We start from the raw sequence: 16,751 nt of genomic DNA, 5'->3' as shown, positions 1-16,751 counted from the left end.
CACGCTAACTCAAAGTGAATGCTGCTCTGCAACAGAAATAAAAACAACTGTCTCCCACAGTGTGACACGTCACGTACTCAAGGCATGATTTGAATGTTAAACACACATTGACTTATGCATGAGCGTGGGGCAGGAGGCACTAACTGGAAATGGGATTACAATGCCAGTACGGCTACAGAGAATAATGCTGTCAGATGAATTGTAATGCACACTTAACAGACATTATGTACGTGGCTGCTTTGTATGTGTTTCCAGTGGGATTATTTGTCTCTGAAAGCATCTCCATAGGGACTAAATGGACTGTAAAATGGAGGTCGATGGCAATGAAGCTAGTACTTATCTAAATGACAATCACATACTCGGTTAGTGTAACATGCTGAATTGACACACAGTTTATTTTCCATTTTGCTTGTATACATTCGCTACATAAACACAGCAGCAAAAGCCAACAAATTCTCCTGAGTTTCCTCTATGTTATGGAGAGATCCCTTTACTCATAATCCAACTCCTCCGGGCGCATCCTCTGCAACCCATCTTTCATCCAATCTGCAGCCCGATCCGGAGAAGCCACAGGTCATTAAAATACTTAGTTCCATAGCTTTTGAAATTAGATTTTTCCAGGGACTCATTTCCAACTTTCAACAACCGCAAAGATACATGCCAGCGCAAACACAGGCACAGGCCGAAACGTAAGAAAAAGGAAAACTGTACCCAAAAATTCAATTCAGGTGTGCACAAGAGACAGTCACACTATAATGAAAATAATAACATGATGACACATGCTGGTGTGCTGCAAAGTATTACAAGAATTTCCTTCCAAAAACAACACTCTGCCATTTTTCTATCCGCTTCTTTCCCCCCAGCTCTCCATGCCCCTCCCTGCCTCTCCACAAAGCCTATAAAGGGGTCGTGGGTTTTGGTGTGGAGCCTGGAACAAGCCCGAGGGGGGGTCAGACCCAGAGACCGCTCCGATGACTTCATACCAGCGCTGGATGCCAGAGCGTGGAGAGACGAGTGGGAGGGAGGGATGAAAGCAGAGAGGTGGATGCAGCGGAGGCCTGAGTCTGTGCTGAAAAGCTCTGGATATGAAGCCCCCCCCCCCTCCCTCCCGCCCATGCAGGGGTGGATGACATCAGGACACCCCCTCCCTTTTCCTCCACAGCCTCCCTTGTCGTGCTCTCTGTTTAATATGAAGTGTTTTTGTTATAAAAAAGCTGGCAGGTCTCTTAAATGTGACAATATGAATAATTCACGAGCAAAGTTTTATGGTATTTTAGCTCGATTGGCCGCATTATTTACTACTCACTGTTTAAACATCTCCTCCTGTTGTACACATGACAAAACAAGATGCATTATCAAGGATTAACATATTTATTGAACTGCCAAGTAAAACACTTGGACTCGCCATGACAAATTCCACTACCCCACCTTGTGGTGTTTGCGTCCAAGCACAGATTTACAACTTGTAAATCAACATTCAGGAACATGCTGTTACCGCAACCTAGTTCACGTCGCAGCGCCGCTCACATCCCATCTCTGCCCAGATCAGTCAGTTAGCTCTGGCTAAACGGCAATGGCAACGACTTGCGCTGCTGCCCAAGCCAATGCATGCTGGGTACACAGATGGAGCGGACAGAAGGAGACGCAGAGAGGGAGAGAGTTAGAGAGTGAGGGAGAGAAAAAGGGGGGAATGAGAGAGTATGGGAACTGATGCTCACAACAGATGTTTGCCACGGTTCCCTTATTGCAGTTACACTCTTCTTGGCACTTCATCAAACCCACAACAGAAGGAGCAGTTGTACCATATACGTTTTGAAAGCTGATATCTAAACTAAACAATGCTGTGAGGCTTGATAGAGAAATAAAGTCTAGTCATTTGTATAATTGGTGAACTGGTGACTGGTTTGTTATAGTGTTTTTAGTGAGAATGAGTCACTACTGCTAACATCATAAAAAAATATACACATTCATTAAGCTGCAACTGACACAGGTCTACCCGGACCCTTGGACCCAACGACAGACCCATACGGTATGGGTCGATGCTTTATTATTAAGATCAATCAGGTCCAGGGGTCTCATTTATAAAACCGGCCTCGTTTTGTTCGTACGCTATTGTTATAAATGACACCCAAGGTCTGGTCCCACTCTCTGACCACGCGTCCTGGGTCTGTTTATCATTTTGTGCAATACCCAGGTGGATCCTAGAACACCCGTGATCAGCCCTGATGAGAAATATGCATAAGCACCAGGTGTGTAACTTGCATCATGACTAGGCTGACTTAGGATCAGATTACAAGAGCCCAAGTAAGGTGTAAAACACATTAAGCAGCAGCACCAGTGAGTTGGAAGCAGAGCAGAGGAAAGATGGACAGCGAGTGGGGAAAATTAAAATGTGACAGCTCACATCACTCCAAACCATTGTTATTATATCGGCCATTAAAAATCCACTTTCAGTCAAGCTCTAGCAAGATTGGTGAAAACAATCTGTTGTGTCCAACATGATAAATGTTTTTAGAAGACATGCAAAAACATCTGAGGCAAAAACAGGATGAGTATAAATATTTTTTTAAAATAATTGTCTCCAATGGGATCTCAGAACAAATTTCTTGGGTCCATTTGGGTTCGGCTTCGTCATTTCTACCCATGAAGACCTCTAGATGCAGTTAATGATTTCATTTTTTTGTTAATCCACCAATTAATTTCTAGACTTATAGATTCATCGTTTTGCCTATGAAATGTTATAAAATAGAGTAAAATACCCATTACATACCCAGAGTCCAATGGACAGGTTGCAAGACTATCACAGGGCTGACACATAGAGACAGACAACCATCACCAATCACACTCACATTCACACCTACGGACAATTTAGAGTCACCAATTAAAGGAAATGGCCACTTTAGAATGAAAAAAACAGTATTTACTGACCCTCATGGCAACTCGCGCGAGACTAGCTGATGGCTAGTGGCGGTGCTAGTTCTCGAGGCTCGCGCGAGTTGCCATGTAAACACAGCACTCATGCAGGGCAGGCTAACTGACCACGGTGAGAAAACCCAAAATGTGGGTTTCATGTACTTCAAGTGTAGCTGTTATTTCGGCTAGCTGTTATCCTCCGATACCCCGAACGAGTTTTGTGGATTAAAAAACTACACTGGACTTCTTGTCGGCATGAGGGTCAGTAAGAACTGTCTGTATTTTCATTCTAAAGTGGCCATTTCCTTTAACCTGCATATCTTTGGACTGTGGGAGGAAGCTGGAGTACCCAGAGAAAACCCACGCTGACACGAGGAGAATAGGCAAACCCCCCCACCCTGAATTCGAACCAGGAACCCTCTTGCTGAGATCAGTTTAACTATAGTATAAGAAGAGCATCAAATATTTGACATTTTTGCTTGAAAAATTCTTGTCTAATTAATTGATTGACCAAATAGTTGCTGATTAATTCTCTGTTGACTGGTTAATTGTTTCAGCTCTAAGTTTTTTATATAAAGTAAAACCTTTAGGGAAAAATAGCAGAGGGACATTTTCCCACAGCGAATGCCATCATGTTTAATAAGAGAAGCTATTGTTTAAGTCGTCTTCTACCAACCCAATTGATCACAAGACATGATGCGTGCAGATCTGGGTGGTTTACCAGCTCGACTAAAACAATTTCCTGGGGAAAATCCTGACTTGATTAGCAATTAACTGTCAAAAGTAATTCATCGAGCAAAAAAGTCAAACATTCTCTGTGTCCAGCTTCTCACGTAAGCTGCTTTTCTCTGTTTTTTAGCACTGTAATATGAATATCTTTGTGTTTTTGACTGTTGGTTGGACGAGACAGGAAATGTCAGGATGTCACCTTGGGCTTCCAGACTGAACAATTAACTGATTAATAGAAGAAATAACAGATAGGCAGGAATTGCAGCTCTAGTTTTGACCTTGCGTGTCTAATTTGAAAACCACAAAAATCCAACATGAAAGCAAAGGACAGTGAATCATATCAGATATCCTCAATGGTAAAACATCCACCGTTCCGGTGAAATCTACATTCCTGCACCGTGACTACTTTTGATGGGAGTAAACAGCCACACTTGATCAGCCATTTCGAATTCGATTTAGGCCACAGGCGCCGCTCAGTTAGCCACTCATCACAATGAGTAAAGATGTAATCAATGCACTCCGCTGTGAAACAAGTATTGGATTGACACACTTATCCTCAGAAGATAAATGAAGATTAGGGAAGCTTCTCTCGCCGTCTCGCCAAGTGCAACCCACGACGGCAACGCAATCACAATCACTCCATAACGTTCTTGTTTTTGTCAATACACACACGATGCGAACTTTGATTTCTATTTCACGCTTCAGTCCCAACACTCTGTTTATAGATAATAGTGGGTGGCTTTGACATTATGGTGCAGAACACCCCATGCCTCTGGTTTTGAAATACCCTTTTTATATGGTTGAGCAGATTTAACGCTACTGTGAAAACAGCGTGATTCACCACCCTCTGATCTTTTAACTTCCTCGATGTGAATCACCCTCCTCTACACATTTTTAAGAGCAGCTGTGGTGACTAACTGCACCAGGAAAAAAAAAAAATCCCCCTCGTCTTTGGTATAGAATGACTTCATTGTTGATGAGCAGAGGAGACATGGACACACTGAAGATGTCTGTGGGACAAATGGAGCCGATCAGAAAATATTGTTATATGATGTTTAACATATTGCCTCCTCTGAGGAACACAGAAATTCTGCCTGTATTTAAAAAAAAGAGGGAAAAAGTGTTTCCAAGCAAGCAGGGTCGGTGGTTTGGAGAGGTTTGAGATGCCACATGTGGCTCTCATTCTGAGGGTGGAAACAGACAGCATCACTGCTTCATTTCTGCTTCATTATATTGTGTTCCTCCATCTCAATGGGATTTTCCTTCGACATGAACAAAGAGGAATTTTGATACTTGATACTCTGCAGAGTTTTAATTGGAAGTAACTACGTATTACTAAGAAAATCCTCTGGTTACGCTTGAAGTACCACCGGAATGTCTGTGTTCTTTTACATAAGTAAAAAGACCTAATTCAAAATCATTTGACATATTGCAAAGTGCTATGAAAACATGCTACATAGCCCTGCTCATGAAACTCACTCTATTGAGAATGTTAAAGAAATACTTCACCCCCTAAATGACCATTTGTATATCCATTACCCGCCCACGTTGAGTCTATGAGGAAAACTTTGTTTTGTTTACATGCATCCGACAAACAAAGAATCCAAAAATGGAGAAAATTCTTGATGAATTGAAAAATATCACTTTAGAAACAATCACACAACTTCTACAGTATATCCAAGTGTCATTTAACCAGTCATATGCTCAGTACTTCCCAAACTGACATCCCTTTCTGACAGGAAACTGAACTGAAAGTGAAATTTCTCCATGTTCTCTTCAAAGCCAGACTCCATTGATAAAAACAGTAATTTTACCTCACTGAACACGGGAGCTGCACTGAGTAAGTGCAAGTATGAAGTAAAATTACAGTATTATAGTTTTTTAAAGATCTGTAACATAGAAAGGCTTCACTCATTTTCACAAAAAGTAGTTGTGAGTAGTTAAGACCTCACAAATTCAAATTAAAGACTAATGACATTTAAGGCCTTATTGTTGTAACATCTAATTTAAGAAATTGTAAGACTCTTTAAGGACCCATAGACACCCTGGTGCTTAACAAACACAATTTCCAATGAGCCAAAAACATTCACAGACTAAACGTTACTAGTTTGACAGACTGAGGCCAGTTGAGTGACGTGCTTTTGGAATCGACGGAGAGGAACAAACAGTGTAAACATCTTTTAGACAGCAGAGACAGCAAAGATCACGCTAGCAGAGAGCGTGGGTAGATATCATGGACAAGGGGGAAAAGAGTCGTGCTTGTACAGTAGGCTTGAACCGACTGTTGTCTGGCAATGTCTACAGGCAGTCGAAAGTGTTTATAGTTATATACAATGAACTGGGGCGGTTGTGGCTCAGGATGTAGAGCAGTCGTCCAACAATCACAGGGTTGGCGGTTTGATCCCTGGCTCCTCCTGTCCACATGTCAAACCCCAAGTTGCTCCCGAAGGGCAGGCCAGCGCCTTGCAAGGCAGACACTGGCGTGCGAGTGCGTGTCTGCGTATAGGTGAATAAGAGGCCAATTATAAAGTGCTTGTCCATTTACCATTTACCACAGCAGAGCCTGAATGGTTACACTTAAAGGCACGGTGAGACGCCTGCAGTCATGGAGGGCAAGATGTGATAATCGTTCAAACTGGGGAACGATGCACACTTTTAGGCCGTCTCTACTCGAAGGCGTTTACACAAAATCTAACAAAAGTAGTTGTATGAAGAATTTTAAAAAGAAGACAGCTCTTTCCGTTCTTATTTTCTTCCAACACACCTGCAGAATTGCTGTGAAATGGGCGTAAATGTCAGAATGTCAGTTTTGAAAAGCTACAAATGTTGTCGGACAAAGCGCCTCCAATTCCAACATTTGAAAGGTGTCAGGGAGGAGGTTTGACCATCCAACAAGCACTTCGTTTAAAGCATACTGACTCCTCTACAATGAAATTATGTATGTTACCAGTGAAACAACAAAATGAATCCTTGTTTAAGTTAATTAAAATCAAAATGCTGTTGTAGATTCTCATTTATCTTGAAGTACAGATAGTAACCTTCAGAAACATGTTTCACTTTTCATGAAAGCTGAAAGAAACCCTCAGTGAGAGTTTGAGAGTTATAAAAGCTTGTGGAAAAGTGGCTAGCAGCTATATCCGCACTACAAAAAGGAGAATGTAAAAGAATAATCTTGCACTATCCAGTACAGTATAGGCATTACTGGCATATGGGCGAAGGGTGAGTATGAGTTTGGACGTGCATACATATACTAAATAAACATTCAGGCATTCAGTGGCTCCTGTCAGTGGTTAAGTGAAAAAACGAGTAAGGAAAACGAAAGGAAAATCTCTTTGCTTTGTCTTTCACACACATACACACACACACACACACACACACACACAAATCAATCCAACTACCCGCTATAATCAATCCCAGGGCTCTGAGGAGTGCTTCACTTTAGTACAAACTCTCCCTTCTTCATCTCTCCAGCAATCTGGAAACATCGAACTCAAGTCTCGTTCAGCCATCAACACAACCTCCTCTACACCCTCACACAAACGTACACACACACACACACACACACACACACACACTCTTTCCTCCTAGACAGCCTTCGAAGCTGAAGTTTGGAGCCTCGTCGGGTCCCAAAGCTCCCTTTTGACACACACAAACACACTTATGCAAACGATCCCGCTGGCTTTTCACTGAATTTGTAGCAGCAGCCTGAAAGGCTTAAATACTGGTGGAAACTTCATTTCCATATAACAGTGGAGGGAATCTTTTTTTTTATAGTTTCAACATAAACCTGTGAAACTAATACTCAAAGTTACATGTACGCACACAAAGACACAAGCATCCCACAACCTAAATCAATTTCAAGTGACCTGCGAGTGTGTGGTCAGCATCTCAAACTCACATGTACGCAAAGAAGCAGAAAGAAAAAAGGGAGTGAAAGTCTCACCCTCGCAGATCTTGTCAAGTCGCTGGCGTTTCACTTTATGTTTGTCGATCAGAGCCATCCCGTCACAGCCTCAGATGTTCTCTCCTCTCTGGATTTTTGTATCCACCTCTCTCCTCCGTAAAGTCTCAAATGCTCCGATCCTCCAGACGTTAGCTAGCAGGTGTTTTAAACCTGAAATCCAAGAAAGCAGGGACTAAGATTATTCTCTTTTAAGGTTATTCTTAAAAGCCATTGCGACAGTGGGATATATTCACTGCAAATAGCAACTTTTTATTTCTTAGATTTTAGGTTATTTATCTACTTATTATTCTTTCGCAAGGGACTATTATGTAGTGTACAACATGTATCATGTTGCCATTTGATGTATTGCATCTGATGTTGTTGTAGGTCATTGGCTGCATCCGAAATGATTCACTCATTCATCACTAGAGATGTACCGATACCACTTTTTCCTTCCCGATACCGATTCCGATCCCTGAATTGTTGTATGTCTCAACTCCTTTTCCTTTTTATTATTATTATCCAGTGTTGACACAGATCAAGACACAGGTTAAAGTGCAGCCTCACAATTTGGTAAAAAAGACATTTTAAAGGCTACAGTAGAATGCTTTTTAAACTCCGCTCCGTTTCCATTTTGTTTGCCTGTAGCGTGCGTATGCGTAATGACGTGAGGCATTACGTGATATCGGATTGGTCATAGGCTGTACTTGCCGATACCCGATACCGCATTTTAGGCAGTATCGGAGGCATTTCCGATACTGGTATCGGTACAACTCTATTCACCACTCCTTGCTCACTATGTAGGGAGTTCTATGTAGAGTACTATATATTGAGTAGTGAGTGATTTCGGATACAGCCAATGACTTACAACAACATACATCAAACAGGACAGGGCACATTTTACTAGTATTTTCGCGATCCTGGAATTTCTAACTTTGATGCAATACTTTGGAAAATATTGATGTTTGATATTATGTGGAAAAATTGACAATAAAGGTGTAAAAAAAATCAAATTTTAAAATTAAAAGATAAATATAACAAGGCAAAAACATGACAATGACTACTATTTGGGGGATTAATAGCAGAGAACAACAAAATGACTGTTGTAAACATTAACAACAAGAGAGAGCTCGAAGGTGCACTTGGTTCCAGTGTATCCATACTGCAGAAAATTAGTACCGTTTCAAATATTTCCGATTGATAAACCGATATGTTTTTGACAACACTTAATTATGCCAAGTTATGCACAGTGGTACATCGTATAAAAGAGGCATACATTGTGCAGATTTCAAGAGAGAGTCTGCACAGTGCAAAAAGAAATAAACTGTCAGTGGTTACAGGGTTGGGTAACTTTTATCTTAGAGCAGTTTCTAATCATGTGGTAGAGTAGTTCGACCAGTTGTGTCTCTAACAGACATGCTTTTCAGTGTCACGCTCATTAAGAAGATGAGAAAGTTTGATAACAGTCAGTCACTTAACACATACTAATCATGATTTCCTGGTTTCCTGAAAGTGCATCACAAGAAAAAAAAAAAGAATTGTCATCTGACAGCAATAAGACACAGTTATTTTGTCTCAAACACTCATCAGTCAGCGGGCCAAATAGTGTGCTGGGTGGCCCAGTGGCTATTTTCTATTTCAATATGAGAATAAATTGATACAAAATGAGATTTTTTTGTGCACTTTCTATGTAAATAAGGTGACAGAGTGCATAAAAAGCATCAAAATAGAGCTTGTTTATCAGAGAGAGTGCCAGAGGAAGATTCCCCAAAACCCCGACAACCCAAAATGTCCTAGAAACGCCCCTGTGTGGAGCTGGTGCAGGACAGCAAATGTCAAAAGGTTAAAACGCGGCAATTAATTTATGATATATACTGACAATTATCATTAATGTTTGTCTATTGAGTGGACCCTGGTCTTGTGTTATTTCGTGGCCCCCAGGCAAAGCAAGTTGAGTACCCTTGCCTTAGCAGCATCACCAAACTGCCCTGCAAGAAATCAGCCATCTGCCTTGCAGAGACTCAACTCTCCACTAGAGGGAGCCTGATCTCGGCGAGCACTATTCATCTAATTTAATGAAGAAATGTCACTTCTGCAACCAGAGCCCCCAAACTGAGTGGAACACACAGCGACAAGGCAGACAAACACAGAGTGAGTGAGTAAATGAGGCGTTTTACCAATCATTTATGTTCAGTGACTGATGCTCCTCTAAAGAGCAATCTTCTAATTGGTTCCTGCTGAAGCCTGAGGGACACGGCACAGTTTTTTTTTTTCTCTCGGTGGGGGAAAAGGCAGGCAGACAGAGATAGACAGAGGAAGGCACAAAAAGACACACACACACAAGATGACAAGCAGAAATGTAAGCTCGCGCACACACACACACACATACACTCTCAGGGCAGCGAGTCACACAGAGGAATGTGGGTCAGTTAGTCAGCAGACAGGAGGCGGTTGTATCAGCAGAATAAAGACATAAAAGGGGGTTGGTGGGAGGGAGAGGAAAGCACTAGAAAAACATCATCTAACAGGATGAGTACAGTGTGACACCATCCTCCTCCGACATTTAACTGTATCTTTTTCAGCACTTTTGCATTTATAACCCTACCTCTGTTTATTTCCATATTCGCCTCTGGGCCCAATCCTAGAGTGCTGCACTTTGGGAACAGCTCTTTCTTGACTTATATGATGCACTGTAACTGCAGATATAACTGTCGCGTTTTGGCGGGTTGGAGGGCAAGCTAAGCAACGCGGCTGAATTATGAACTGATGATGCATTTTTGTTTGGCCAGCTGCTGGGGCAGGAGGTGGTGCTCCGCAGCTTAGTGAATTTAAAAAGTTTGTAGGTGTAGTTGTTAAATTTCTCCTGCATTCAACACACCGCGAGCTCCCATCTGTCTCTGACACTGACTGCTTTCTTCAACCAAAAAACACATTTCGGCTCGCTTCACCAGTCAGCCCCGCTTCAGCTTCCCTCCTCCACAAGGTAAGCCTTCCTGCCAAAGAGCTGAAGACCCACATGTGAGAGGAGAGGAGAAGTAATTGAGCAAGAGGGAAGGCAGGAAACAGTCAGTCAGAGGCGGGGGAGTCACACCACCTTGGCTATGAATAGACTGGAGGAGACATGCATGGGCATCTTCTACTCTGTGCTGCATGAGCGGCAACACTACAGGTCATGGGTGCATCTGGCCATTTCATCATTATAAAGTCTTCTGATATAGACTTCACTTCACTGACAGCTGCCTCAGTGGACTAAGAGTGAGATATATATATATATATATATATATATAAATATATATACATATATATATATATGTATAGGCTGCTGTAGTGCACAAGTGCCTGCAAAACAACTACTCAAAATCATAATGTCCAATAACACATGGTGGTTATAAGATATTCAAGATGGGAATAAAATCATGCTTTCACAAAACAACACTGTGCAATCCAGTAAAACTAGATTTTTACAGTAATTTTTGTAGAAACTGCATCCAAAATCAGCTCTCTCTTCATCTGTTCAGTTCATTTCAGTGTAAAGCAATGACTTCAGTTAGATATACTGCAGGTCAAGGCAATGATTCAGAAGTGTAAGACTTTTACATGTAAATAAATGTCTGTTACATTTAAGGCCTTGACAAACAAGTTCACAAAGTGCTGATAAAGCCTGTCGCCGCCAGGGAAAGCTCTCTGGATTTAGCAGTATAGCAAACTTTTGGTGTCTGTGCAGCATTCTCAATCTCAACTCATCAAATAGTGAGGCTTGGTCAGTGGCCCTACACGTCAAACTATAACGCTCTAGGTGCCTCTCCAGCATCAGAGTTGGATACTCAGGGACAGCATGTCAATTTATACTCATTACACGCATTATATTTTCTTAATTGTATCTTCCGTTTTCACGGGAAATGTACAGTTTCCACTCGTTAAATGCGTACAGTCTCTTTTCAAAATGAAGTTGGGCGATAGGTAAAACATTTCAGCTTTAGGTTCACTTCCTTAGCTTTATTCAACGACAGTATGTGGTTAGGTTTACAAAAAAAAACATCATGGTTTGGCTTAAAATAAATATGTCTGTTACTAAGCTAATGTAGTGACCTGACATATGTCACTAGCTTAGTATGCCACTACATCATTATTTAAATGGTAAATGGACTGCACTTATATAGCACCTTTCTATTCTTCAAACCACTCAAAGTGCTTTTACACTACATGTCACATTCACCTATTCACACACACAGTCACACACTGGTGGCCAAGGCTACCACACATGGTGAAAATCTTCCGATAAATGGATGACCCGCTCTACCACTGAGCCACAGCCACCCCAAGTCAAATAATGCAATTGGCCTGGGAACTGCCCATTGGTCCGACATCCCATTGTTCCGACCATATTAAACCCATTGTTCCGAAGTCCGTTCCGAAATCATCATGATGCCCTGTGGTTAAGGTCTGGTTATGTTTACGCACAAAAAACACTTGGTTAAGGTCAGGAAAAGATCATGGTGTGGGTTAAAATGAAAAAGAAAGTGACAAACACATAAGCTGTGAGCCTGCTTCACCTCAAGCCTTTCCCAGCTCACCCAGAGCCGGTTGCGGCGCACCATCAAGGTAGAAATACGCCCGCCGGGAGCTGTTCAGCACAGCCGACCGTCGGACTAATGGGATGTCGGACCAATGGGCTGTCAGACCAATGACATGGACCCACTGGCCTTTGGTTTCACACGAGAAACAAACAGCAGTCTCCCAGGTGAAAGTCCGGAATTTGTCTAACCCATCCACCTCCTGCCTGCCCTATGCAGACCTTCTTATACGACAGCAGTTGCTCAGAGTGTCACAAAATGCCGCCGCCCGGCATGTCTAATACAGCTGCTAATGGGTGCACCTGTGTGTCGGTATCTGACATGATAGGGTTGCAACAATATGAGGTTTTCACAGTATGGTAACTGTCACAGCAAATATCCTGGTATCACAGTATAAGGTTTTACACAATCATTATTATTTCAGTTACAGTGACCCTCAAAGGAATGACAACATAAGGTTTTTTTTTCCTTTGGTTGATCAAACGCTTTACTGTACTGTAGAATTAAAATGTGAATTTTTTTTGTGTGAAAAGTTTCCCTTTTGAAAATAACAAAAATAAAGGTAATACTCTCTGTCTGGTTGCATTCATTTCAATACCGCAGATAAACAAATGCACACGGTTTGATAACAGTGAATTTTCATACCACTGGTTACCTTCAAACCGATATACAGCTGCAACCCTACAGCGAGGGCCACTGACCATGCCTTGATATTTGACGAGTTGGGAGTAAGACCAGGTTGGTCTGTGGCGACTTCTTGATGCGCTTTACATCAACCAGCCAGAGCTAAATTGGGCAGCGAGAGAGGAAAGACCAGCAGAGAAAATCCCAAGAAGCGTCCAAGAAAAGTTTAAGGAGTGGATGCTCCAGATAAAAAAGAAACAGTGTTTGTGTGATTACTCTCACTGCCAGACGGAGGAGACAAAAGTTTCGCGATCCAGCTTCAAGTTATCTTTTTAAGCACACTTAGTGGAACTGAATTGTGATGACAGTGGAGTCCAGATTATCATAATTTATCGTGAAGTTTTGTTTATGATATGAAATAATGCATAAAACACAGTTACTTCCACTGCACATCAATTTGATAACTGATACTTGATTTGACAAATTAGGATAACAGTGTTGGTAATATCAGCATAATGATTTTGACCTTATCACCCTGTAATGAAGTGTGCACATTTTGTTGGCCACATGAAACTCAGGTCTGCGTGTTTAGTATCGATTGATTATCTGGTGAAGCATAATGAAAATATCAATAAACAAACTCAGGATCAGATCTATGACCTTCAACGCCTGGAATCATTTCATCATTTCTCTTCTCACTGGTGGTCTCAGCCGAAGAGATGGCAGAACCCGCCGGCTCAGAAGAACGGCCTGCTCAGCAGTTTGAGAGCTACATTTGACCAAAAACCCAAATCTGTGGTATACATGACTTCATTTCCATAAATTAATTCCAGAGTTTTGACTCATGTAAGAAGGAGATCCACTCCATTTCCAGAGAGAAAAGAAAAAAAGTCGACTCCACTAAGCGGGTTGAAAAGTCAACAGCAACTTTGAGAAGAGCTCTCAGCCAGAGGAGTGGCGGAGAGGAAGTACAGTTATCCTGCAGCCCTTAGCGCCGTCGCTGCTGGATTGTTACTTGACTAAGTGCTGTTATGTAACTTAACAATAAGGGGATTGACCTGAGAGAAAATACGTGCTTAGTGCTGGAGGAGAGGAAGACAAAGAGGAGAAAGTCACACACTCAAACACACATGCAAACAACAGAAACACACAACTCCAGGGATTGTCTGGCTCGCTGTAGCAAGGGGGCAGGCACTTTGCTCAACACACACACACTCAATGTTGTGTTACTTGTGGATGGGTAGTCGTGTTCACAGGTTCCCTGACAAGTCTGTGAATGTTACCAAGTCTCATCGTGATCAAAGTAACTGTCGTCTGATCTGATGAATGTTTCAAACTTCACAGTATTCTTGATAACAGGAAGTTTTGTCTTGTGTTTGATGCACCAGGATTTTGACTTTGTGGGCTGAGAACAACACACATCATAACAAGTTATAAAATTCTGACTTTTACAAGCTACAGTAGGATTTATGACAAAGACATCTAACATTCACATCACATCATTTCTGCAACACAGCCAATCCACAAATGTTTTGTAATTACATCTTGCCTTTCTACTTTGATGCATTTCATGCACTGTTGGACTCTGTGAGTGCAACTTGCAGCGTGCCATAATATACACCATATACTGTGTATCTAGAGTAGTGTACTACATTTTCATTTGTTTGTTTGTCCTGCACAGCAAATCCCAGTGAAGTTCTTAAAGATATACTATGCAAACATGTCGACTCATAAAGAAGTAATCCTTCTCAATCATCACCTATAACCCACTAGACGTGTGGTGGTGTATTTTCCTGCAGAGACTCTGCCATCTGCCTGTATTTTCTTATTTTCTGTGCTCAGGACGTTCATGGGCATGTACCCCAACTCCCCTCAGATGAGGTCGGGGATTTCTTAAAAGGTAGTGACCACGTGGCATACCGTAAGCAGCAGGCATCAAAGAGACAAAAGAAAAGGCAAATACAGCAAGGTGAAACCCCAACAAGTGTGAATCTGGGGTTGGCTTTTACTTTCACTTCGGCTTGTGAGCTTGTTTACAGTAACCAAAATCCTACATAGGACACCTTTAGGTTCTCAGTGTTTGCTTATTTAACGAGTTTTCCTTTGCATCAGTGCCACTTAAATATCTGCACGTCCTTTTGTTCAGAGTAAAAATTGAAAATTGACTGTAAGTCTGTCTTATCAAAGATGATCTCCTCCTCTATAAACTCCGTATTTGCTCAAATCAACTTCTGATGACTAGAGCTGAAACAGTTAGTCTAATGATTAATTCTTAAAGGCACACCAAACAGGACATTCTTATAAAACTGTGTATAAACTCATACAAAAGTAACCCTTCTCAACAATCACTTGAGCCTATCCCAGCTGACATTGGGAGAGAGGCAGGGTACACCCTGGACAGGTCAACACACTATCACAGGGCTGACACATAGAGACAGACAACTATTCATGCTCACATTTAGTTTAGAGTCATCAGTTAACCTGCATGTCTTTGGACTGTGGGAGGAAGCTGGAGTACCTGGAGAAAACCCACGCTGACACAGGGAGAACACCGCACAAACTCCGCACAGAAGGGCTCCCTCCTGGGATCGAACCAGGAACCCTCTTGCTGTGAGGCAACAGTGTTAACCACCACACCACCGTGCTGCCCCAAAATAAAAATATGGTGAGGCAAAACACCAAACTGACAAAACTCGCTCCACAACAAAGTGGATCTTGGAGTGGCTTTCACTTACACTGTTAGGGAGCGATCACACCAAGATGAAACGCTAGAAACGCGACGCCAGTAAAACCACTATTTTCCTATGATACTGCGCATCTGACCGGTGTTCAAGCGTCTTTTTAGACGGGCATTTTTCCGGCGTCTTTTTAGACGTGCGTTTTTGTAGACGCTTCTTTTTAGACACGCGTCAGACGCCAGTAGCTAGCGCACATTGAATAAGCGCTTCCAGCGTCCGCGTCTCTAGCGTCTCATTTCTGTGTGATCACCCCCTTACTGGCAATACTGTCTACACATAGTAACTGAAAGTTCATGCAAAGAATACCTTTTATTGGCACTATTTTTGCAACCAATTAACTTTCTAAGTCAGTGTTCAAGTGCAAATTCCAAGTACTCATTATTGCTTCTAGCTTCTTCAATGTGAGGATTTTACAGCTTTGTACTGTTGTTCAAAACAAGATATTTAGACATTTAATGGACTAAAGCAGGAGTCTTCAACCTTTTTCAGGCCAAGGACCCATTAGCTGAAGGAAAGATGGAGCACGGACCCCCTTCTGCATATAGTTGCATATCAAAGTGGGCCAACAATAACGTGTAGGGTGGTCGAAAGTGCCATGTAGATACATCTTCAAATGGTGCATCCAATACTAGGCTATTAATTATTGACAGATTCATATATCTATACGTCATGGATTCATTGGACAAGGATACATTAAATGGGTTGTTTGTCTGTTTGTTGTCTGCCAATAGGCCGATTTATCTTTGCTTATATGTTCGATTCATGTCAATTTGTATTTTCAGACATGTTTTAATTTTTGAAAAGGACAAAAAAATTATCAAACAATAATTTGGATGACCCCCTGTCAAAGACCCATGGACCAAAAGATAATAAATTGAGATGATAATAGGCAGATTCCTCGAGATAGTGAGTGGTTGAAATTTTCTTGGTATCCAGGAAGTAACCAGCAAAATAACAAACAGTCTCTACACCAGCAGTGAGAGAAAACACTCTGCTGAACCAGTGTGGGTTGAAACATGCTACTAAAATATTTCCCCACCAGCAACAGGTACTACAAGCCACTACAAAGAAGTCATTCCTGTCTGAGAAGTGTGACAATTACTCATGTCATACTACTAGAGTTCTGGGTAATGAAGCCCTTTAAACTTTCACACAGTTGCATGTTTGGGCTGCAGAAGCGTGAAGTTGCCCTGCAAAGCTTTGACTAAGGTGTCAGTGTCAACAAATACT

At 41.8% G+C, this 16,751-nt stretch overlaps 1 protein-coding gene across 3 annotated transcripts in view; it reads right to left on the bottom strand.

Moving 5' to 3' along the window:
- The window catches only part of ctbp2a (C-terminal binding protein 2a), an 89,525-nt gene that overhangs the window by 51,355 nt on the left and 21,419 nt on the right, over positions 1-16,751 (bottom strand). For 2 of the 3 annotated variants that reach the window (XM_050070444.1, XM_050070450.1), the window contains exon 2: positions 7,586-7,756. The exons of the other annotated variant lie outside the window; for it this stretch is intronic. In XM_050070444.1, coding sequence (XP_049926401.1) covers positions 7,586-7,643 — 58 coding nt within the window. In that variant the 5' untranslated portion in view covers positions 7,644-7,756. The remainder of the gene's footprint in view (positions 1-7,585; positions 7,757-16,751) is intronic. 3 annotated transcript variants of the gene reach the window in all.

The sequence above is a fragment of the Epinephelus moara genome, chromosome 19, assembly GCF_006386435.1.
Source record: "Epinephelus moara isolate mb chromosome 19, YSFRI_EMoa_1.0, whole genome shotgun sequence".
Lineage (NCBI taxonomy): Eukaryota > Metazoa > Chordata > Actinopteri > Perciformes > Serranidae > Epinephelus > Epinephelus moara.
This window is presented reverse-complemented; position numbering and strand designations above follow the sequence as displayed.